Source organism: Schistocerca gregaria, chromosome 6 (assembly GCF_023897955.1).
Source record: "Schistocerca gregaria isolate iqSchGreg1 chromosome 6, iqSchGreg1.2, whole genome shotgun sequence".
NCBI classification, from domain to species: domain Eukaryota; kingdom Metazoa; phylum Arthropoda; class Insecta; order Orthoptera; family Acrididae; genus Schistocerca; species Schistocerca gregaria.
In genome coordinates, this window is record NC_064925.1 from 4,962,892 (window position 1) to 4,988,197 (window position 25,306).

The window sequence follows — 25,306 nt, forward strand, 5'->3', positions numbered from 1 at the left end:
TATAAGCAAATCTTTTTCACTCATGTGCGTGACTCTGTTACCAATTTGTTGGAGTGTTGTAGAACCTTTGTTGTCCTATCCTGTTACCTGACCCTTGGGCACAGCTGTGTAATAGTGACAGGGAGAACATATCTTAGCAGTGAACTGCACCAGAAGCCGTTTGAGGAACTCACACACTCGGCCTACCGTAACATCAGTGGCAACTCGGCCTCCACAGCAGTAGCGACGAGGCCTTCACAAGACTGGCGACGAGGGTTTACAAAAAATCGTAAGGTGAACAGCTGTGCGATGCGCACCTGCTTACAGGCGGAGTCGGCCACCACAGCCTTGCGTGAAAAACGCAATCTGCGTCCCTTATTGTGGGCTGTTATTGTTCTCGTTACACAGCGAAAGAACGCATCTCGGCCATTAGGTCACATTACATCAGCCGTGATCCTCGTATGCCGCAGGGAGAGATCTTCGGATGCGGAAATAATCGAAAGATGTACATTTCATTTACGTGCAATCCAATTAAATGAATTAACATTATGAAATGTTGTAGTGCTATAATTAATTAAAAATAACGCAAAACATTAATTTCTTGAGTTACTGCAAATCTACTGTTCCACGAAGCAGCAGCATTCACTCAACAGAAACTCCTTCAATTCAATCTTAAGCTACAGCATGTTATCCACTCCATATTTTATATGATCCGGCAGGTTCTTCAATATTAGGAGTGATCCAGGAGGAATGGTAAATATTCGGGGATAGGACAGGAACGATTATTCAAAGCAAGAAATTATAGTAAACACGGACTCTAAAACGCGTACCTTGGGAGCTATGAGGACTTCTTCATCTTCGCTACCGTGAAACAAATCTCTTCTACTGTAAACTCTTTGCTTTGTATGTTTGGGAGGTGTTAGTATTGACCAGAAAAACAAAAATAGCCTACTACACACGGGCTCAAAAAAGAGTACTCATTTAGAAGGATAGTTGTGTTTCACAGTAGAGAAGATGAACAAGTGCTCATAACTCATTAGGTATGCGCATTAGAATTTCAGTTTATTGAACATTGTTTACTTGTTTTCGTCCACCTTACCACTTCTCAAAATATGGAAAGCAAAGAGATTACAGTAGGAGAGTTTATTTCACAGTATCGAACATGAAGAAGTGCTCATAACTCTTAAGGTAGCCATTTTTGAGGCCATGTTAACTCGACTTTTTTCTTCGAATGATCGTTCCTTTCACATCGCTGAATCATTCCTCATGTGACACACTGCACGTCTACATATGATACGGCAGGTTGCTGAATAAAAGTGCACCCATATATTTCATACCTATCTGAACTGATGTCATCGCCTTGAACGAGGGTAGGGAGACTAAGGTTCAACGTTCCCTCGATATCGTTGTCATTAGAGACGGGGCACAAGTTCGGGTTGTATGAAGAATAGGGAAGAAAATCGGCTAAGCCATTTCTACAGCTACATAGATACTCCGCAAGTCACCGTACGGTGTGCCCTGAAGGGTACCCTGTACCACTACAATTAATTTCCTTTCCTGTTCCACTCGAAAATAGAGCGACGGAAACACGACCGCCTAACGCCTCCGTATGAGTCATAATTTTTCCTAACTTGTTTTCGTGGACCTCACGCGCAATGCATGTTGGCAGCACTTGAATTGTTCTACAGTCTTCTTCAAATGGCGCTTCTGTAAATTTTCTCAATAGTTTTCCTCGAAAAGAACGTCGCCTTCCCTCCAGGTATTCCCGCTTGAGTTCACGCAGCATCTCTGTAAAACTTGTGCGTTGTACGAACCTACCACTGACAAATCTAGGAGTCCGCCTCTGAATTTCTTCCATGTCTTCCTCCATTCCGACCTGATGTGCATCCCAAACACTCGAGAAGTACTCAAGAATGAGACGCGCTAATGTCCTATATGCGGTCCCCTTTACAGATAAACCACACTTTCTCAAAATGCTCGCAATAAACCGTAGTCGATCATTCACCTTCCCTATCACAATCCTCACGTGCTCGTTCCATTTCATACCTCTTCGCAGTAGTTACGCCCAGATATTGAAACGATGTGACTGCGTCCAACAGGACATTACTAATGCTGCATCCGAACATTACGGTTTATTTTTCTTATTCATTTGCATTAATTTATATATTTATATTTGCAGCTAGCTGCCTTTCATCATACCAACTAGAAATTTTTTCTAATTCATCTTGTTTCCTCCTACAATCACCTTACCGTATACCATAGCACCATCAGAAAACAATCGCAGATTGCTGCCAACCCTGTCCGCTAAATGATTTATGTATATAGTAAATAATAGTGGTTCTATCACACTTACCGGGGGCATCCCTGACGAACCCTTGTCTCTGATGAACATTTGCCGTCCAGAACACCATACTGGGTTCTATTACTTAAGAAGTCTTGGAGCCACTCAGAAATCTGGGAAGCTATTACAATTGTTCTTATCTTTGTTAACAGTCTGCAGTGGGGCACCGTGTCAAATGCCTTCCGGAAATTGAGAACTATGGAATCTGCTCGTTGTACTCCATGCATAGATCTCAGTATATCATATGAGAAAAGGGAAAGCTGAGTTTCGCACGACCGATGCCTTCTAAAGCCATGACGATTAAAGGACTCAGGCTTCTCCGTCTCTAGGAAATTTATTAGATTCGAACTGAGAATTCTGCAGGAAACCGATGTTACGAATATTGGTCCGTAATTATGTGCATCCGTTGTACACAGGAGTCACCTGTGCTTCTTTCCCAGATGCGTGCGATTTTGCGCTGGCAGAGTTATTCGCGATAAATGCAAGCTACGTAAGACGCCAGTGCGGTAGAGTGCTCTATGTAAAACTTAATGGATTTCCGTCTGTTTTTAACTGTTTCAGGTGTTTCTCTGCGCGCAGAATGATTACTACTGTGTAGTTCATACCGGAGTTTCTTCGATGGTCGAACTGCGGTATGTCTGTACGATTCTCCTGAGCGAATGACTTGTTAAACGTGAAATTTAGAGCTTTGGTTTTCGTTTTTCTATATTCAACTTCCACACCAGACTAATCAATGAGTGACTGAATGGACGCCAACAATTCGCTTAGGAATTGTACATAGGATCGATTCTAAGGAACCGTCGCGACATTTCCGTTAAGCGATTTAGGGAAACGACGGAGAACCTAAATATGGATGCTGGACGCGGCTTCACCCACTGTCCTTCCCGATGGGAGCCCACTGTGCTAATAACTCAGCACCTCGCTCCGAAGTCTCTGCAAAGTTTGGTTTTGGTCCTCTTCTCATTATCACGATTTTTACTATTTTTTTGGAGAAGAGAGTAATATTGATAATGATAAAAGACTTTAATGAATATACAGAGTGGACCATTTTCATCGATAATGGAGGATAACTCGGGGTGGAGATGGATACAGCAAAATATCTCAGATAAAAGTTGTAGGTGGCAAAGACGGTCACGCATTATTACTAGTTGCCGTGACCTTGATCGTATTTTCAAGGTTATTTGGAGGTTTAAGACTTTTTTTAACCCTAATATTTGATTTGAGGTTTGAAGAGAGCGGAAAATTTCATGTATAAAATAATACGTTATTCAAAGTCATGGCAAGGTTCAGACAAGGTCAAATAAGCAAATACGTCTTTCGTTCTAGTGTGATTAACTCGGAATAGAGGACGGATACACCAAAATATAATGTTAGACGCATATTGGAAGGGGCATAAGGGTCACGCATTATTACCAATAACGATGATTTTAAAGGTGATTATCAAAGGTCATTCGAAGGCCGAGGTTTGTTTCGTGGAAACTCTTATTTGTGACGTTGGATTTTGGAAAGAGCAAACAGTGATCTGACCTTTAAGTTTTAATTAGCTTGTTTATTGGCAAAAATAAATACATCACAGCGTATAAATGTTACTGTGGCTTTTACGATACAGAACAAACATAAATAAAAGGTAGATCATTCATTTACAAGTCGTTGAATGAGTCCCTTCGTCTCTCATTCGTAGGGAAGCACCTTCCAATTTGTATCTAACGTTGTATTTCGCTGCATCTCTCCTCTATTCTGAGTTAATCCCTGTTAGAACTAAAAATATATTTGCTTATTCGCCCTTCACTGAACTAGCCATGGCCTTGAATAATGTATCATTTTATTCACAAAATTTGCGCTCTTTTCGAATATTGAAACGAAGGGGTCTCTGTTGAGAGGTTAGACAAACTTGTGGTTCCTGAAGAGGAGCAGCAGACTTTTTAGTAGTTTCAGGGGAAACAGTCTGGATGATTCACTGATCTGGACATCTAACATAAATCAAAACGGTCTTACTGTGCTGGTACTGCGAGCGGCTAAAAGCAACGTAATTTTTACCGAGGGCATGCAGCTTTACTGTATGATTAAATGATGATGGCGTCCTCTTGGGTAAAATATTCCGGAGGTAAAATAGTCCCCCATTCGGATCTCCGGGCGGGGACTACCCAGCAGGACGTTGTTATAAGGAGAAAGAAAACTGGCGGTCAACGATCGAAGAGTGGCATGTCAGATCCCTCAATCGAGCAGGTAGGTTAGAAAATTTAAAAGGGAAATGGATAGGTTAAAGTTAGATATAGTGGCAATTAGTGAAGGCCGCGAGGGATTAGCCGAGCGGTCTAGGCGCTGCAGTCATGGACTGTGCGGCTGGTTCCGGCGGAGGTTCCAGTCCTCCCTCGGGAATGTGTGTGTGTGTGTGTGTGTGTGTGTGTGTGTGTGTATTTGTCCTTAGGATAATTTAGGTTAAGTAATGTGTAAGCTTAGGGACTGATGATCTTAGCAGTTAAGTCCCATAAGATTTGACACACATTTGAACATTTTGAACAATTAGTGAAGTTTGGTGGCAGGAGGAACAAAAGTTCTGGTCAGGTGAATACAGGGTTATAAATACAAAATCAAATACGGGCATTGCAGAATAAAAAATAGGAGCGCAGGTCAGCTACTACGAACAGCATAGTGAACGCATTATTGTATCCAAGATAGACACGAAGCCCAAGCCTACCACCGTAGAACAAGTTTATATGACAACTAGCTCCGCAGTTGATGAGAAGATTGAAGAATTGTATGATGAGATAAAAGAAATTATTCAGATAGTGAAGGAAGACGAAAATTTAATAGTCGTGGAGGACTGGAATTCGATGGTAGGAAAAGGAATAGAAATAAAAGTAGTAGGTGAAAACGAAATGGGAGTAATGAATGAAACAGGAAAGCGACTGGTAGAATTTTTAACAGAGCATAACTTAATCACAGCTAACACATGAAAGAAGGTTGTATACGTGGAAGAGACCTAGAGAAACTGGAAGGTTTGAGATAGATTACATACTTGTAAGACAGAGATTTAGGAACCAGGTTTAAAATTGTAAGACATTTCCAGGGACAGATGTGGACTCTGACCACAATCTATTGGTTATGAACTGTAGATTAAAACTGGGATGAAGAGGTTCGCACAGGATAGCGTGGAGTGCTGAATCAAACCCGTCTTCGGAGTGAAGACCACAACAACAACAACAACAACAACAGAAAAGTGTTAAATATTGTAGTATTGCGTACGAGACCTACCCATTGTGCAAAAACTTCATCAGCCCTTTTGGTGTGGTACAGGTGATATACGAAGCACCATAAAAACATTAGGTATAGTAAACCATTTGCTCTGAATTGAATTACTTCCGTGTTACAGTAAGTTGTTCTTTGTGTTACATGCATCGTTTTACATTACGCGTGTTTTTTCTTTGTAAAGAACCAAGAACGGCCTGCTGCTAGCATATCAAACCTTCACGATTCCCAAAGGAGTGCAGACGATTTAGAAAGCAATTCTGCAGGTGTGTGGCCAGTCAGTGCCGTCTGCCCGGCGCTGCCTGTTTCTCAATTCCACCGAGTCCTATTGTCGCCCGGCCTCAGCCGGCTACCCGACGAGCGGTGGTCCTCGACAGGGATTCACTGCCCTCGCACTCCGTTGCCGGTACAGTTTAGATCCCTACTACCCGCGGTCGGTCGCAGCCGGACTCAGGCGGGTAAATGTGGCGCGATGCACAGCTCTGGTCCACTGATATTGAAGCATCCGTTGTTTGGTTGATTCGGGAGAGGTCATCTGTCCCATCGGATTAGGGAAGGATGGGGAAGGAAGTCGTCCGTGCCCTTTCGACGGGAATCATCCCGGAATTTACCTGAAGCAATATAGGGAAATCACGAAAAACCCTAATCGGAATGGACGGGCGCTGGTTTGAACCGTCGTCCTCTCGAATGAGAGTCCACTGCGCTAACCACTGCACCACCTCTCTCGGTTGAAGCCTCTGTCCGTATTTTCAAATGTTTCGTTGGTTCCCCGCCAGGGGGATACCGCGCTGCTTGCATCTGCCGCCAGCCCAAAGCGCTATGCGTTCTAGACCAATTTCTGGTCACCAGATAAAAAAATAATAATAAAAAAAACCTGCGATTGAAGAGATTTTGTACGGAAGTTATTCTCATTATCGGAAAGTCGCGTTTCAGTGGAAGCGCGCATACGACGACTCTAGCATTTCTCAGCGCTTGGGTCGTTTGAGAGTGCGATCGATATCTCCTTCTCTGTAAAGCTATAGTAACATTTTAGTTCGAAGAAGATGTCGATAAAGGTTTTCCACTTGCCCAACAGGTGGCTCAAGTACATACTTTCGACAAAAATGAGATGGAAAAAGAGGTTATGGCATTACTTTATTACAGGATTTCAACGAATGACAAAACACGCCGCACGATTAATGTTCTCAAACTTGGTGTAAACAGATGGAAGCTGAGATGAACTGGACACTCGACACTTCTGAATATACACCATTACTGTTGGGTGACGTTACTAAAGCTATTGCTGATCTCACTGACGACAATTTGACGGACAGGTGACTCGGAGGCTATAAGGAGAACGCTAATGAAGCAATGAACTCATTAATTTGCACTTATGTTCCTTGACTCATGTTTAGAAGTGTAAAAGTCATCCATATTACAAACAATCGGACGCGCGCCATTTTTAACGACACATTTCAGAGTCTCCTGCATGAGATGGAAGTCTTGGTAGTTGTTATCGGCACCGCGGCTTGGTCATTCGCCACGAAACAGACGAGAAACGCCTCAAGCCTTGGGACCGGCTTTCGTTCCAGAGCTGCATCAAGGCTAGAACTGTGGCTTTAGAAAGTGAAATCTTCGAAGAAGACGAAGGTTTACTGTGTGGGCCAAGACTATTAGATTAATGGGTAAGTTGAAAAATTTTAGAGTTGTATACAGAGAACTTGAACTCAAAATTTTAATGCGTATTTCTAGAGACAACGTCTATTGAACTGATTCGCATGATTACAAACAATACATTTTTCCTAATGTTTGTTATTTATTTACATTTAAAGGCAACAAAATAGCTCCATTTCCAGTACTTCAGTTTTAAAGTGCCCGCCATTTTGAAATGCGCTACAAGAAAATTAATTTTCGAGGTTCATGCAGCAGAGAGCATTTAATTGTGATAATGTACATATATTTCAGTTCGACTGCAGTCCTATATTTCAACGTAAGTCGTGCCAACTGCTTAGTTTACGCAGTCCACGCAGTGGTATTTTCGCCACCGTTTTGCGCTGCATAGGCTCACGTACTTACCGGGCAAAAATTATTTAGATAGTATTTAAGATATCTAATTTTGTTTTTTAATAATGATTTGAATGAAAAAAATTATTATTTGTAGGAAAAGATGGTGGGCATTAGCATAAAGTAGGGCATTGGAAAACTAGCTTAACACAAACTTTCTGATATAATTCCAAAGAGAATATCATAGATTCCAAATATGTAAATACTGTTTTTTTCAGTTTGTCTTTAATTAACTTCACAAGAGCTACGAAAGTTGCTAAAGCTTTGCACAACGCTAGTGGAGCGGTCCTCCCAGGGTGGGAGGCTTCACAAGTGACTGCCGCTGAGCCTCGTGTGAGGCATACTGTACTTTGGCCACCGAGAGCTGACGTTGTTGACAACGTGCGACATTTCTTCCACCCTCTGGGTGTTTCAACCTTACTGTAGGGACATGGTGAGGCTTCGTATCACTGGAGTGCAGTGCGACCACAAATTTAGGTCCGGTATTCGGTGTGGAACCACTAGAGACTGTTCAAAACCATTCGCAAAAATTTCATGATTGAAAGTCGAAATACGATTTTATGCTTTGTCGTCCTTCCTTTTCTGCGACCTCCTGTGGCGTGATCGCGGTCGAGAACACAAGATTAAGATGTGCGTGAATAAAACGGCATAGGGTCCGCTTTATGATCCCTCAGTTCGAAAACCTCTCAGTGCCATCCACGCGCCTTAGTCGAGCACGTTACAAATGTACGTGTAAAGAACTTTGATATATTCTCCCTTTCGGCTCATCTAGCACCTGACGAACCCCTTCGACACCCCTTATGTGGAGGTTGCCTGCTGGGACAGCCTCAAAACGGGATGTGTGTCAAAGTTTCTGACTCATACATCTGTAACGTGCTCATCTAACGTGCGTGCGAAGCATCGGGGGTGCTGCCTAAGTGAGGGTCACAGACGGACCATTTCCCGTTCTATTCACGCACATCTTAATGTTGCACCACTCCGTTGTCACGCTTCACGAGGGCACGAAAAAGGAAGGACAACAAAGCATAAAAACGCATTGCGGCTTCAAATCACATTCAGATTTCGTCGAATGGTTTTCAACACTCTCTAGTGGTTCCACACTGAATACCGGGGCTAAATCACGTTCAGTGGGCCTGCAGTCTCTCGGTGGCTTCGAGTAGTGTTGAAACGCCCAGGGGGTGGCAGCAGTGTCGAACGTTGTCAAGAATGTCGGCCTGTTGCTTATAGCACTGCGAAATGTGTGTAAATCAACACCCTGAAAGAATAGGCGGTTTCATTGACACCGCTAATGCCACCCGCTGAAACCTGAACGGCGGTGTGTCTGAAACGTTTTCCTCGGCCACCCCTTAGAAAACCGCTTGATTTCAACGCTGGGTGTCGCTGTTCTGACCTCCGTTGCACAGGCATCGAAAGAAGGTATGAAGTGTGGGTAACAGGAGTTGTGATGACCATCCCATCATGTGACACGCCCACGGTGGCGAGATTAGGTGCTAATGTGACGTCATCAACCCACCTTACACGTCACAGGAACTTCTGAGCTCTGGCGTTTTCTTTCCCCATGTGTCTCCACCTTGCTGTCTACAGCGTCACAGAGCCTGTGGGCGGCACCATTACAGAGGAAAGTTCTAGAGATCTTTGCGCCGAACTTTAAATACGAACATTGGATATCAGAACCATGAGTGACCAGGCAGACGTCAATACAGTAATCTTCCCATACCCGTCTCAGCATGGCATCGTCGACTGTGGCAGGCCGGCCTGTGTGGCCGGGCAGTTCTAGGCGCTTCAGTCCGGAACCGCGCAACTGCTACGGTCGCAGGTTCGAATCCTGCCTCGGGCATAGGTGTGTGTGATGTCCTTAGGTTAGTTAGGTTTAAGTAGTTCTAAGTTCTAGGGGACTGATCACCTAAGATGTTAAGTCTCAGAGTGATCAGAGCCATTTGAACCATTTTTTGACTATGGCAATCACTTCCCGCATTCTCTCCCGGAGCTCTGCTACATCACATACACCACATCTTTAATGTGTCCCCACAGAAAAAAGTGACACGGAATGACATCTGGCGATCGGATAGGCCATTTCACGAAAAAGCTGTCCCCTTCTGTAGCACTCCCTATCATTCGATGCGGCAGCTCCGTGTTCAGGTACCCACCAACTTCACGATGAAAATATGATGGAGCCCCATCCTGCTGCAAGATGAACGGAGGGCCCGACTGCATTTGAGGCATCAGCTATTGCTGCAACGTGTCCAAGAAGGAATATCCAGTAACAGTGCTCTCAGCGAATAAGAATGGCCCGTACAATTTTCGACATGACAAGGCACAAAAAAATTTACTTTTGGGGAATCACGCTCAAATTCAATGCATTTGTGTGGATGCTTTGTACCCCAGATTTGACAATTACGCCTGTTCACTTTCCCATTAGTGTGAAAAGTGACTTCGTCACTAAAAACTAAGCGATCAACTATGCCATCCCCATCCTCATTCAATTGTTGCAACTGCGAACAAAACTCAAAACGCTTGCCTTTGTCATCATCACTGAGCTTCTGAACTATCTCCAATGTGAACGGTTTCATAGCTTCTGTAGCAGGACTTTCCACACTGCCATTGGAGCCATATCGAGTTCACGGGATGCACGACGCACCGATTTCTTTGAACTCCTTATGAATGTCTCTCGTACGCGCTCCACATTCACTTCACTCACACTGAGTCGTCCGCTTCTCTTTGCCGGGTACAAGCAACCCGTCACAACGAATTTGTTCAAAAATAGCTCTGAGCACTATGGGACTCAACATCTGAGGTCATCAGTCCCCCAGAACTTAGAACCACTTAAGCCTAACTAACCTAAGGACTTCACACACATCCATCCCCTAGGCAGGATTCGCACCTGCAACCGTAGCAATTGCGCGGTTCCGGACTGAAGCGCCTAGAACCGCTCGGCCACCGCGGCCGGCACGAATTTGTTGTGCCACTAGCAATGGCCTTCCTTGTTGGTGGGTTCGTACCATACTTGTTTCTAAATATCAGTTGAACGGCTGTAGCACACTTGTTTTTGTCGAACTCCAACACACAGAAAGCTCGCTCCACACCTGAACTCGCCATGTTTGCGACTAGCGGCGACTAACGGCAATTTACGAAACTACGCTGTGGCGGTATACATGAAAAAAGAAAAAAACTTTCAGGGTTTCACTTAAAAATGACATATCTGTACAATGTTTGGTTCGTGTGCAATAAGTAATTGAAAGTGTTCCCGGACTTGATGTACACACTGAGAGAGAAATGAGAAAATAGTTAGGAGTACTGATTCCAATCGCCATAGGTAACTTGCAGTTGCTGAAGTTGATTTTCGACTTCTCATGTGTATTGACCGAGGCCAAACTTAATATACGAAATAAGTGTGTCAAACATCAGCAGTACCAACAGTGCCACTGACTTATTATTTCTTGGCTTCATAAAACATGTGAACTGTATTCGTTTGAACGTTAATTAAATGTTATTTACAATAAATATTATTAACATTCGTTGCTGTAGAAAAGAAGTGTGCTACGTTCATTTTCAGTCTAAAGTTTAATCTGGCGAGGCTTCTAGTTACATGTACCCTCGCACTGAGTTGGAGGTGTGAGAAGCGTTGGTAGGACTGCTACAGGGTGGAGGGAGCAGTCGGCAGCGGCATTCACTCACCGCCATCTGTTTGCGCGCCTCCTGGATGATGTCCCTGGACTTGTTGAAGGCCATCTCCGACTTGAAGTCGAGTTTGACTCCCTTCTTCACCTTCCCCGGCGCCACAGTCTCGTTGACGACCTTGAGAAACTCTGCGAGGGACAGGTCGATGTTGTCGGTCGCCGCGTGAGCCATTACGGGCATCTCCTCACCCGTGTTGTTCACTTTGCCGAAGCTCACGTCCGCCTCCAACATCATCAGGGTGTCGTCTGCAACACAACATACACACACACTTAACACACACACACACACAACTCAGCACCAGCGGCTAACCGGAAGTAGCAATCACTAATTATTAGTTCTCATTACACCCAATTCAATTTTCCAAAGAGAATAAAAGTGATGTCTCTTTCTGTTTTCTATAATATCAGTGATATTATATTACATGTGAGAAGTTAAAATTCGAGTGCCACACCGGGACTCGAACTCTGCCAATTACGCCGACTTCTTTTGTTTGATTCGACCTCTTTTGGTTTATTTTATGGAAACACTTTTTAGGCTATCTTTATGCTGTATTTAGCAACAAGTACAACTACGACCGCGATAAAGAAAATTCGAATCCCTTCGAAAACGTCACTCTGACATTGAGTAAGCAGTGCAAGAAGAGGTCATGTTCTGCCCCCGTCAACAAACTCAAACATTCTACAGCGACGGAATCAACAAACTCGTTTCTCGTTGGGAGATATGTTCTCGTCGCCAAGTTGACTATGTTAAGAAATAAATATGTACACACGAAGAATAAAGATGTAGAATTTTAACAGAGCTCGTTTTATTTAAAAACCTTTATGAGTTTTCACATAAACCTTTCAGCACGCCCTTGTAAGTATGCTTATTTGTAAATGAATTGCTTTTGTTGCACATTTGTGTAATGTTAACATGTTGGATATGTAGAATCAGTACAAAAAATTGTGGCTAATGCAAATGAAGTACTACGCCCGTTAGGACAAAATTAACATCTATGTCACTAAATGAACAAGAAGACAGCTGAAAGGGAGTTAGTGGTGAATAGAGTTTGGTAGAGGCACATTTTGTGAAAGGATACTTCACGTAATGGTATCAGAAGAAGTGTTCTGAAGAAATTTTCACACTGGGACGTGTGGAAAATTGGTCAGAAAAAAGTACTGCGTTGAGCAAGCTTTAAAGCGAAGTTGTTTTGGAGTAGTTAACAACTCAATGAAGAGAGTTTCAGCAAACGGTAATGGAGTCGCGTTAGAAAGGGAAACGGACAAGAAACCGAGATATTTCAAATGGAAAATTATTTCAAAGATTGTGGAGGTTTATCATGAAAAGAAGAATAGCCATTGAACGATGGAAGAGAAGCAGCATTAATTATCGGTTGCACGTTTAAAGATAAGAAGAGATGATGAAAAGAATCAAGAATATTGTAATGGCGAACAGCAGACGCCACCTACTTGAAGAACTGCGTAACTAACTGGGCCCTCATTTAAGTCTGGGTAGCAGAAATGTGTTTTACAGAAAGGGAAGTTGTCTGAACATTACGGGCCAGCGAGGTAGGAGGGGTAGGGCAGACGGAATGTGACATAACAACCAACCGTTTATCGGAATCTGTGAATGTTATATGGACTTTCCTTTCCAGTGAAGTATTTAGAACTGTCTTAAGTAGAGAGTGACAATTATTGAACTATATGAAGTAAAATCGTCATAACTTCTGAGGGGTTTGCGTTGGGACGTTCAGACTGCGCGGCTGGCCGCGGCGATGACAGGAATTTGCTTCAGTGACGAAGCCCACTCTCATTTGGATGGGTTCGCCAATAAGCAGAATTGGCGGATTTGAGAGGCTGAGAATCCGCGTTTCGCCATCGACAAGTCTCTTTACCCTCAACGTGTGATTCTGTTGTGTGCAATGTCCAGTCACGGAATAATCGGTGCGGTATTACTTGATGGCACGGTGACCACCGAACGGGGATTGGAGGTTTTGGAAGATGATTTTAACCTTATTATCTAAAGTGACCCTGATTTCGACAAGATGTGGTTCACGCAAGCAGGACAGAGTTTCATGTCCTGGAGGAGCAGTTTGTGGACTGCATTCTGGCTCTGGGACACCCAAAGGCCACTGGCATGGACCTGGATTGGGCACCATATTCTCCGGATGTGAAGATACGCGACTCCTTTTTGTGGGGCTATGTTAAAGACAAGGTGTACAGCAATAACCTCAAAACCATTGCTCAGCTAAAAACAGCCATTCAAACTGTCATGGACTGCACAGATGTTCCGACACTTTAGTGGGTCATGCAGAATTTCGCTATTCGACTGCGCCACATCATCGTCAATGATGGCAGGCGTACTGATCACGTCATAAACTAAATCCGAATATCTGTAGTGACGTTTATTTGTTGAATAAAGTGTGTGCACGCCGTAGCTTGTAACTAATTTACGTTTTTTCATATAGTTCAATAATTGTCAGGGCACAGTACGTGTGTGTGTGTAAATTTTAAATAAATGTTCACCTCACCTACCAAATAGCCACAGTAGTGTGGGAGTCATTGCTGACGTAAATGGTTGTGTTGTAACTAGACGCCTCGTGTGAGTACCATGACGAAGTTTTCACTGGAATGACTGTAATATTCTAGTGTGGAAAACGTAACAAGGAAAGTAACTTTCGCTTCATGAGTCACAGGCAGGTAATATATTTCGATGAAACCTTGTACCGTGTAGTAGAAAGGCACGTGAAGGAAGTACGCAGTCGAGAAAAAAATGAAACATTTATTCAAAGACAATACAATGAAGCGACCGCGATTCATGATGATACCCTCGTGGCACACGGTTCTTTAAAGGGTGTGTGCCGCCACGGGCAATGCTCCATGCTCTGCAATGTACTGCCGTTCTGGCCACGAGACTGGCCAGGAGTTGTTCCGGTAGGGCGCTCCGTCCCTCGACCAGCGCGGCTGACAACTACTGGCTGATCTTTCGTGCATGTGGACGTGCTGGAGTACGTCTCTGAACGCGTCGCACACGTGCTCCTTGGGATTTAAGTAGGGGGAACGAGCATGCCAGTTCATTCGTCAAAAATCCTCTCGTTCCCAGAGCTCCTCCGCCAGCGCTGTTTAATGCGCTCGCTCATCCTCATCTATAAAGAGAAAGTCTGGGACGAATGCACCCTCGAAAAGACGCACGTGTTTAAGGAGTACAGTGTCACAATAACGTTGCCCTGTGTGCCGACCGTGTTCAAAGCTTTTGAAGTCAGTTCGCCCTTGCAGCACTATGCGTCGCCACATACTACCTGCCTCACATATTTCGAGATGTTCCTAGGTGCGTTGTATGTTTCCACTGTCGTCCTGTGACGGTACGTCCAAACTCACTACTCAGACTGAATGTGGTCTCTCCCAAGAAGAGCACGCGACCCAACTGCTCGTTGATCCGGACCCTTGGCACTATCGCAAAAGGTGTCGCCGATGTCCGGGTGTCAGCGGAACACGACGTACTGCTCGCTGGGTGAAGAGCCCACCGCGACGCAGTCGGCGTGCCACTGTCAAGTATGGGACTGCGTGCCTTGCAGCCTGCAGACGTGGCTGCAGTTGCACCCGCTGTCTACACGCGCGTCCCTTTTCGCCGCTTGGAGAATGTAGCGGTCACCTGCTGCTGCAGTTGGTCGCGGTCGACCACCTCACCGCCTCCGGGCAGCAGTGCTTTGTGCTTCGCAACGCTCCTCGTGCACTAGGAACATGGCTGTGTGCAATACGATAAATTCTGGGCTGCACTCGGCATACTTCGTCCTCCTTTTGAGTTTTCCGATGATTCTGCCCCGCGTGAAGCCATTCACACGTTGTCTCAGGACCATATTATAATGAAAAACACGACCAAAACGCACACCAACTGCTCGCTGATTGAAGCACACTGTTTTACCCCGTTCCTTCAACTGCATCGTGCCGTGCAGTGTATCCCATTTGGTACTATAGTCACTCTGACCTCACGTACTTTCATCCGTTTCCACCGAGTTGTCCAGATATCACTTCAACCAACTTTTCATTACCAGAAACTGTCACCGATCGAAGATAAGGCCATAGTAGGCATTTATGTCTGGAAGCCATCAAATTCAAAACAATAACAAGGTGATACAATCTCTTGGTCTCCCTCTACGATTTTTACCCCCATACTTCCCTCCAGTACTAAATTGGTGATCCCTTGATGATTCATAACGTGTCCTATCAACCTATCCCTTCTTCTAGTCAGCTTCTGCCACAAATTTTTCTCCTCTATTCCATTCAGCAACTCATTATTTATGTGATCTACGTATCTATTCTTCAGCATTTGAAAAGCTTCTATTCTCTTCTTGTCTAAACTGTTTATTGCCCACGTTTCACATCCATACATTGCTATACTCTATACAAATGCTTTCACAAAATACTTCCTAACACTTAAATTTATATTCAGTATTAACAAATTTATCTTGTTCAGATATGATATTCTTTCCTTTGCCAGTTTACATTTTATAGCCTTTCTCCTTCGCCCATCATCGGTTATTTTGCTGCCCAAGTACTAAAATTCACCTGCTACTTTAAGTGTATCGTTTCCTAATCTTCTTCCCTTATTTAATTCGACTACATTCCATTATCCCTGTTTCAAGACAGTGTCCATTCCGTACAATGCGCTGTACTGTAGAAAATTAAATAATAAAAGTTAAACTAACATGGATTGTGAAAACTGTAGAAAATAAATTCAATTTATCAATATCCAATGTAAACACACACTCAGTAATTTCTCTCACAGTTATTTGTCTTTTTACCTCGCTTCATATGCAGGTAGTTAACGTAATAATTCTTAATATTGTTTCCTTGTTTTTATTGGAACTTTGTCAGTTTATTACATTATCTCGTTGCTCTACAACTATGGTTTATTATATGATGTGAGCGTGGGGTGAAAGTGATGGGGTATGCTTGTTGCCAATGGAAAAGTGCAAGATAGTTCAGCAATAGGAATGCTTGTAAAGTAATATCATTTGAATAGGCGTAAGAAGGGTAACAACGGTAGTGTATGTCAGATGAGTGGCAAAGAGGACTTGGAACAGATTCAGTAAGATACTGCGAAGAGATGGTACAGAGTTCGCAGCTGTTTCTGTGTATTTGATAAAGCAGTAGCACGTGAGAGAACGTTTGTTCTATTTACATATAAACGTGTCAAAAAAAGGTTTGCATTACCTCGGTTCCGAGAGTTCCGGAACCTGTACAGTAAAATGGAGTAGAGATCACCATAAACATCATTTCCACCCTTTTTACTCCTCATGAAAACCACACATTGCATGTTGTACCACCATACTGCGAGACTTTCAGAGGTGGTGGTCTAGATTGCTGTACACACGGGAACCCTAACATCCAGTAGAACGTCCTTTTGCATTGATGCATGCCTTTATTCGTCGTGGCATACTATCCACAAGTTCATCAAGGCACTGATGGTCCAGATTGTCCCACTCCTCAATGGCGACGCGGCGTAGATCCCTCAGAGTCGTTGGTAGCTCAAGTCGTCCATAAACAGCCCTTTTCAATATATCTCAGGCATGTTCGATAGGTTTCATGTCTGGAGAACATGTTGGCTACTTTAGGCGACCGATGTCGTTATACTGAAGGAAGTCGTTCACAAGATGTGCACGATGGGGGGCGCGAATTGTCGTCCATGAAGACGAATGCTCGCCAATGTGCTGCCGATATGGTTACACTATCGATCGGATGATGGCATTCACGTCTCGTACAGCCGTTACGGAGCCTTCCATGACCATCAGCGGTGTATGTCGGCCTCACATAATGGCACCCCAAAGCAGGGAACCTCCACCTTGCTGCACTCGCTGGGCAATGTGTCTAAGGCGTTCCGCCTGACCGGGTTGACTTTAAACACGTTTCCGACGATTGTCTGGTTGTAGGCATATGCGAAATTCATCGGAAAAGAGAACGTGATGTCAATCCTGAGCGGTCCATCCTGAGCGGTTGTTGGGCCCATCTGTATCGTGCTGCATGGTGTCGTGGTTGCAAAGATGGACCTCGCCATGGACGTCGGGAGTGAAGTTGAGCATCATGTAGCCTATTGTGCACAGTTTGAGTCGTAACACGACGTCCTGTGGCTGCGCGAAAAGCATTATTCAACATGGTGGCGTTGCTGTCGGGGTTCCTCCGAACTATAATCCGTAGGTAGAGGTAATCCACTGCAGTAGTAGCTCTTGGGCGGCCTGAGCGAGGCCTGTCATCGACAGTTGCTGTCTCTCTGTACCTCCTACATGCCCGATCAACATATTTTTGGTTCACTCTGAGACGCCTGGACACTTCCCTTCCTGGCACAAAGTAACAACGCGGACGCGATCGAACCGCATTTTTGACCGTTTAGGCGTGGTTGAACTAAAGACAACATGAACCTTGTACCTCCTTCCTGGTGGAATGACTGGAACTGATCGGCTGTCGGATCCCCTCCGTCTAATAGGCGCTGCTCATGCCTGGTTTTTACGTATTTGGGCTGTTTTAGTGACATCTCTGAATAGTCAAAGGGACTGTCTCTGTGATGCAATATGCATAGTCAACGTCTGCCTTCAGGAGTTCTGGGAACAGGTGTGATCCAAAACCTTTTTTGATGTGTGTAGATACCAACCATTTTATCAGTCACTTATGATTTCCGAAAATTTTAATTAAATGTCGTCATTAAACAGGTTTACCTGGCTGTGTGGATGATGTAGCCCAAAGCTAGCAGATCTTGTTTTTTCCTGTAAGTGGAGAAGCGAACTATTAATACTACTTTCCCTCTCCTAGGAGCAGAAAAAGGTCTCCCTCATGCGCATCACTCGCAGAACCATATTTCTAGTTGTAACTTACTAAAATCTTCATACTACCGTCTCAAAATATGACACCAGAAAATAACCTCAGGAAAAACTGCTTCATAGTGTTATTATCGGCAGAATCGCCGGTAGCTGACAGCCGCGCTTGATTACGTGAGGAAGGAGGTAAGGCATGTTTAGTCTCCGATCGCCTGTTCTTATCGCGGGTGCTCTGAGTCAGTCTTCACGAGGTCAGCAGGCGGGCTTAGAACAGTGAGTGCTCTTCGTGGTCCGGCTGTGACGTGGCGGGGTCGCTAAACCCGCCGGACAGCAGGGGACGTTTAGCGCCAGGTAGCTGGCGGTATACCTGTCGCGCACCCAGCGAGTGACACGCTGGAATTCACTGCGCTGCCTGGGATTAAGCCGGCGGCGGAATTAAACGTCAGCGCGGATAGCTCACAGGGAGGGAGCGCTGCCGTGATTAATGGCGGTGTGGGAGCGCCGTCATTCATTACGGCCTGTGGACGTGCCTGCCGGCTTCCGCAGATCGGCCGGCCGGCGTTCGGCGCGGAAGACGGATGGCAGGTGCTTACGTGGCCCGCGGCAAGACTAATGGTGGCGAACCCACAATAGCAGGGCAATACTCGACTCAGCAGCCGCGATGGTTTCCGCCACGCGAGATCCAGTTCCCTCTGACTTTAGTCAGTCACTTATTTTCAATACTAATAATAGCGCTGCATCATTCCCGAACAGTGGCGAATGTTCCGTTCTAGGACTACACAAGTGTGTTCGATCCGTCGGTATCGTAATTGTAAACCCGTCCTTCCCTGAACTCTTTCTTCAGGAGTCTCAGAACACGTCGGAGCCTTTCAGGTTCGTGTAGCAGGGCGTCGTGCATCGCTTCTCCCCCTACACCTACACCTGTACAGCTTACGGTGTGTGGCGGAGACAACTTCTGGGACACAATCATTAAACCCTTTTCCCAGTTGCATTCGCGTCTAGTGCGCGCAAAGAAAGACTGCCTGTTTATCTCTGTATGAGGTTCAATTCGCGTTATATTATCATCGTAGTCGTTTCCCGAGATGTTTGTGGTAGGGTGCAGTTATGTCGCCTAACTCTTCTGAGACCGTAAGGTCTCGGAAATTTGACAGTAGTGACGCACATCGCCTCTCTTGTAGCGTGTGCCACTGGAGTTTGTGAAGCACCTCAGTGACGCTTTCGGACCGAGTGAACGACCCAGATTACAGAGGATGTCGGATATAGCAGGAAATAGAGACGGAGTCCACGTTCGCAACTTCGTGGAGCTCACATCACTGCGATTCGTACTGAGAGCTACTAGGAGGTGAGGAAAGATCGCTAGCTACTTTTTTACTGGATTTGTTCTTCCTGATCATTCCGGTTTTGCATTTTGTGTCGAAAATGTCACATCAGTCCGTCTTCGTCCATTCATTTGAGGCGGTTATAAAATCGTCCCCTCCTTTTGCAGAGTAGTTTCTTCGACTTTGTGTAAAATACTTTACTGTCAACTCCTTCGATGAATTCTCTTATGAATCTCGTACTTGTAACTGGATCCAACATTCTTCTATTCATTTTGCGCTCTTCCTTCTCTGGCTCGGGAACCTACTACATTGGGAGCTACTGATTTGCAGACTGTTACGCACTCAAGCGCCAAACAAGCTGGTATAGGCACGCGTGTTCAAATTTAGAGCTATGTAATCAGGCAGAATACGGCGCTACGCCCGGCAGCGCCTATACAAGACAAAAAAGTGTCTGGCAGAGTTGTTGGATCGGTTGCTGCTGCTACAGTCGTAGATCATCAAGATTTAAGTGAGTTTGAACGTGGTGTACTAGTAGGCGCACGAGCGATCGGACGCAGCATCTCTGACGTCGCGGCCAGGTGGGGATTTTCCCGTACGAGTGTTCCACGAGTGTACCGTGAATATCAGCAATCCGGTAAAACTTCAAGTCACCGATATCGCTGCGGCCGGAGAAAGATCCGGCAAGAACGGGATCAACGACGACTGAAGAGTATCCTCCAACGTGACAGAACTGCAACCCTTCCGCAAACTGCTGCAGATTTCAATTCTGGGCCATCAACAAGTGTCAGACATAATCGATATGGGCTTTCGGAGACGAATGCCCACTCTTCTACCTTTGATGACTGCACGACACAAAGCCTTACGCCTCGACTGGACCCATCAACACCGACACTGAAGTGTTGATGGCATGAAGCACATTGCCTGGTCGGAAGAATCTCGTTTCGAATTGTACAGACCGGATGGACATGTATGGATATGGAGACAACCTCACGAATCCATGGACCCTCATGTCAGCAGGCGACTGTTAAAGCTGGTAGAAGCTCTGTAATGATGTGGGGCGCGTGCAGTTGGAGTGATATGGGACCCCGACACGTCTACATACAACTCTGACAGGTGAAACTTACGTCAGCATCCTGTCTGATCACGTGCATCCATTCGCGTCCACTGTGCATTCGACGGACTTGGGAATTCCAGCAGGACAATGTCACACCCCACATGTCTAAAATTGCCACAGAGTTTAAACACTCAGTTAAACACTTCTGCTGGCGACTAAACTCTCCAGACACGAACATTACTGGACATATTTGGGATGCCTTGCAACGTGCCCTTCACAACAGATCCCCACCCCACCGTACTCTCACGGATTTATGGACAGCCCTGTAGGATTCTTGGTGCCGATTCCCTCCAGCATTACTACACGCATTAGTCGAGTCCGTGGCACGTCGTGCTGCGGCACTTATGCGTGCTCGTGGCAGCTCTACACGATATTAGGCAGGTGTGTGCCTGTGCGTGCGTGCGTGCGTGTGTGTGTGTGTGTGTGTGTGTGTGTGTGTGTGTGTGTGTCTGTGTGTCTGTGTGTGTGTCTCATTGTACATGATTATCGGCTGTAGCTGTCAGTAATACGCGTATTTCCTTGGCACAGCAAATTGGAATGCTAGTGAACATGACATGTTTCTCTCTTCCTTCCTTTCGTTCTTAGTAATAAAGGCAATAAATCATGTACGTAGGTTTACCTGTAAGCATTTACTAACTTCCAATGTCGGAAGCATTGCCCTTATTTTAATTGGAGAATTATAGTTTGTAGCAGTAAAAGCTTTAAAACGCTTTTGCCGCGCAGGATTAGCCGAGCAGTCTGGGGCGCTGCAGTCATGGACTGTGCTGCTGGTCCCGGCGGAGGTTCGAGTCCTCCCTCGGGCATGGGTGTGTGTGTTTGTCCTTAGGATAATTTAGGTTAAGTAGTGTGTAACCTTAGGGACTGATGATCTTAGCATTTTAAGTCCCATAAGATCTCACACACATTTTTAAAAAGCTTTCTAAACGTCCAGATTTTGGGCAGTTAAAACTGCTTTGGCCAAATGTCTGGGCAAATGCCGATTTACACATGTCCGGCCCACAGCAGTAGGCGTGGCCTACCACTGGTTACCGACCACACGGTGTCTGTTGTTATCGGCTGTATTAGAAACTAGCCGCGTGTCCGTCATTGTTAGTAATACACCTCGTTACAGCGTCACTTCCAAGACACTTTCGTAGGGCGGCCTGGTGTTCCACTTACCGTTTCTCTACCCGTGGAAATAAAGCAGGACAAAAACAGAGGTCTTCTCAACGAAAATGGAATAATGTATGCAGGGCGTTACAATAAGGGACAGAAGAACAAAGGAATGGATAAGAGGAATGACAGTAATTGAGGACAAGTCGCCGACTGTTATGAACTGATATGGAGACTGGCTGGACATACAACGAGGCGAAATGATGGAAGATGGACGGTGGATGTACGCCTTGGGCTCCTTGTGATAAGAAAGGACCTAACAGTCGATGGATTCACCTTATGCAGGAACGATCAGGGCTGACTTGGATGCGAGAAGTTGAAGAGGCCTAGAAGAGTGGACGTTAAATGGTTAATGAGACGATGAGTAGTCGTTCGAAGAGCCGAGCGCCTTAAAGCACCGCTTCCGGGATTCGAGGAAGTAAGCCTGCCGTGGATCTAATCCGCCTCGCGCATTAAAGACGAGAGATCGTGAGTTTGTCGGCCTGGACGCGGTTGTTAGGCGGTTTTCCCACATCCAATTAGGTAAATACCGAGCTTCTATCTACGACCAGAGTCAGGCACACGCTACGGAGAACGTTCTCACACTTGAATATAGATTTTCTCTAGACGCAGACACAGTGGGTACACAGAATCCAGTCTGGGGGGAGTGGAGGGGTCAGGAAGGGCATGCGGCCACCACCTACCACTGAAATTGCCTCAACCTACATAACACTGCCAACCCGGCAGAAGAAACGGGAACAGGCAAAAGGAGAAGGATAAAGAAGGAGAAAAAGAAGATGGTGATGATGATGAACACGATAAAATTTCCTGTACTTTACTGCAGTGCTTTGAGACTTAAGGAACAGCCAATGACCTCGAGCAGCTGTGAAATAGCCACCGACGACCGACTCGCCACTTCGCGTGATGTGTGCAGGCCCGGGTGGCGATGTCTGGTACCAGCGTACCGCAGCGCTACTCAGTCGCTCCTAACGTACTGGTTATGCTTCGTCTTTTGCTGACCCTATAACATCATTATCTTGAATATCGCGATTAGAGTGAAATTTCTCTTCCTGACAGGCACATTAAGTTCTATCTTAAAAACGTTTTATTTGGAACGGAAGGAAAGAGCTGGGTTCGCATAAAGCACGTGATGATCAGCAATTGTTTGCGCTCACTTAATATCAAGGATAGTGGGAAATTGCAAATATCCTCAGACAACTGTCAAAGGAGCACAGTAAAAGTGATGGAGGGACGTTTCTAAGCAGTTAGTATATGCACGCCTGTAATTCGGTCACGGCACGTTTCCGCGGTATGCCAGAAATTTTTCCACCACGTGATCACTCAAGCGCCCAGGCGATCAGATGGGGGTGGCCGAATACTGCAACCTGTACGCACACGCGACACCGGTTGCTGACCCAGAAAACACGTCACCTGAAAAATGCACCTTATGCATACAAAATAAGGCCCAAGATAACGCTGTCTACGCGATAAGAGTTCCACGCCTTATGGAGAGCTGGCCGACAGCGCTGGAAGAATGTGACGTGCTTTTAGTCACGTGCTTCAGTATTTACTGCGGGATAACTAAGTCGCTCAGTACCCGGACACTTGCCGCTCTTATCGGCTCTCGCGTTAGGGGGTCCCGGACTTGTTTCTCTGAGTTCTTTGTCGGTAACATCTTGAGTAGACGCAGGCGCCGGCAGCGGTCTATATTCGTCCCTTCGACTCAGGTATGGCTGTTGGTTGGAGCCCAGTCACCATCAACCGCCATATGCTTTGCCGCCCTACAGCAGTAATGGATTTTGCTCCCTACCACCGTTTACCTCGTAGGCAACAACGACTATTACTCGTCTTTCGCAACTGAAAAGACGAGGAATGTCTGATCTCGTGTAGAAGGATAACAGCACTGGATAACAACTGCGAAAGAGTGACAGGAAACACGAGGTATTTGAAAAAATTAGTCCAGGTTCAGAATACTAATCTTCAGTGTTTGACAGTCATTCGAATTCCCCAGCCCGAGCACTAATAGGGACAAAGGCTCAGAGAGTGATTCTCCGGTTTCGTAAACAGTAGCCGGCTTACAAAACACTTGTTGGCCTTTTCTCGAGTACTGCTCATCGCTCTAGTGCCCTTACCGGTTGAGACCAATAGAACAGGTAGGGAAGACCCATCGAAGACGAGAGCATTACCATATATGCCCACTGACTCCAGTGGCAGACGTTTGAAGAGAGGCGATGCGCATCACGGCGTGGTTTACTTCTGAAATTACGACAGTGTGCGCTCCAGAAAGAGTCGGACAACATATTACTTCCTCCTACACATCTCCCGCGAAATGACCGTAACGAGAAAATTCGAAAAATTAGAGCTAGTACTGACAATCGTTCACTCCGTGTACCACTCGCTGACGGAACAGGCAAGGGGGTATTAGAGTGTGACATCAGAAGTACCCCCCGCCAGACACCGTCAAGTGGCCTGCAGAATACTGATGTGCATGTAGATGTGGGCGCCGCTGCACACAAGTCACGTGGCCCCTTCCGCTGCCGCACTTGTCCGGCAGATCTCGACGTCCTCTGAAGCCTTTGGTGGGAGCCAGTGTTAGCAGAGAGACTGATCTTGCCCGTGTTTACATTTTTCGATTCGAATCGCTCCGTGGACTGTTAGCGAGCGCTTACGACGACCTTCACTTCGGCCGGCCGGTCATTTTCTGAACACGGCCGCCATCCACGTCAGGAACGGCACGTTTACTCCGCCAATCTCTGCGTCACCGCCACTGCGAGTGACCAGTAAATTGTGTGCTCCCTAGAACAGAGTAGGATAGAAAAATACTGTCAACGTGGATGAAAATTTGGGGTAAACTTTTAAATTATGCATAGAAACTGTAAGTTATCGGTTTTCGTGGCTGTCGGTAGGGGTCTGTATGGTCCTGGTAGTTTGTTCGCTCGCTCCCTCGTTCATTACCCAACGTCTGTCGAGTTTAGATGGCTACAATATAGCGAAAGAAACGCCTTAAGCGTTCTCAGTCCCAGGAGGTGCAGGTCGATTACGACTGACCGGTACGAAAGACGAAGAACTCTGCAATAGAGCTGAAACTACTTGACAGTTATGAGCCATACAACCGCGAGTCATGACCCATCCTGACACCTTCTCTTACCTATCAACGGCATTTTTCCGCGTAACTTGCTGGACTACTTGTCACAATATCGTTTCTCCGAGGAGTGTTAATTCAGAAAAGGACAGGGTGGTCATACGAAGGGCGCTCAACAAGTATAACGCAACACTTTTTTTTCTCGGCCAATTTAGGTTGAAAAAATGCGAGATTTGTTGGGGGACATCGTAGAATATTCCCGTTTCAGCCCCTATAGTTCAATGAAGTTCGAATAGGTGGCGGCATTATACAAGGGGCGTTTGAAAAGTCCATGCGAAAATAAAAACTACTTACGTGTTTGGGGTAAGCCATCTTTATTTTTCGACATAATCTCGTTTTAGACTTATACACTTCGTCCAACGCTGTTCTAATTTGTTGATCCCTTCAGAATAATAGGATTGTCCAAGTCTGCAAAATAGCTATTAGTTACTGCAATCACCTCCTCGTTTGAATAAACTCTTTGTCCCGCCAGCCATTTCTTCAAATTGGAGAACAAATAGTAGTCCAAGGGAGCCAACTCCGG

General features: G+C 45.5%; 1 protein-coding gene across 2 annotated transcripts in view; it reads right to left on the reverse strand.

The window, feature by feature from the left end:
• LOC126279135 (protein FAM151B-like) overlaps positions 1 to 25,306 on the reverse strand; it is a 379,014-nt gene that overhangs the window by 84,963 nt on the left and 268,745 nt on the right. For both annotated transcript variants that reach the window (XM_049979636.1, XM_049979637.1), the window contains exon 3: positions 11,288 to 11,535. In XM_049979636.1, coding sequence (XP_049835593.1) covers positions 11,288 to 11,535 — 248 coding nt within the window. The remainder of the gene's footprint in view (positions 1 to 11,287; positions 11,536 to 25,306) is intronic.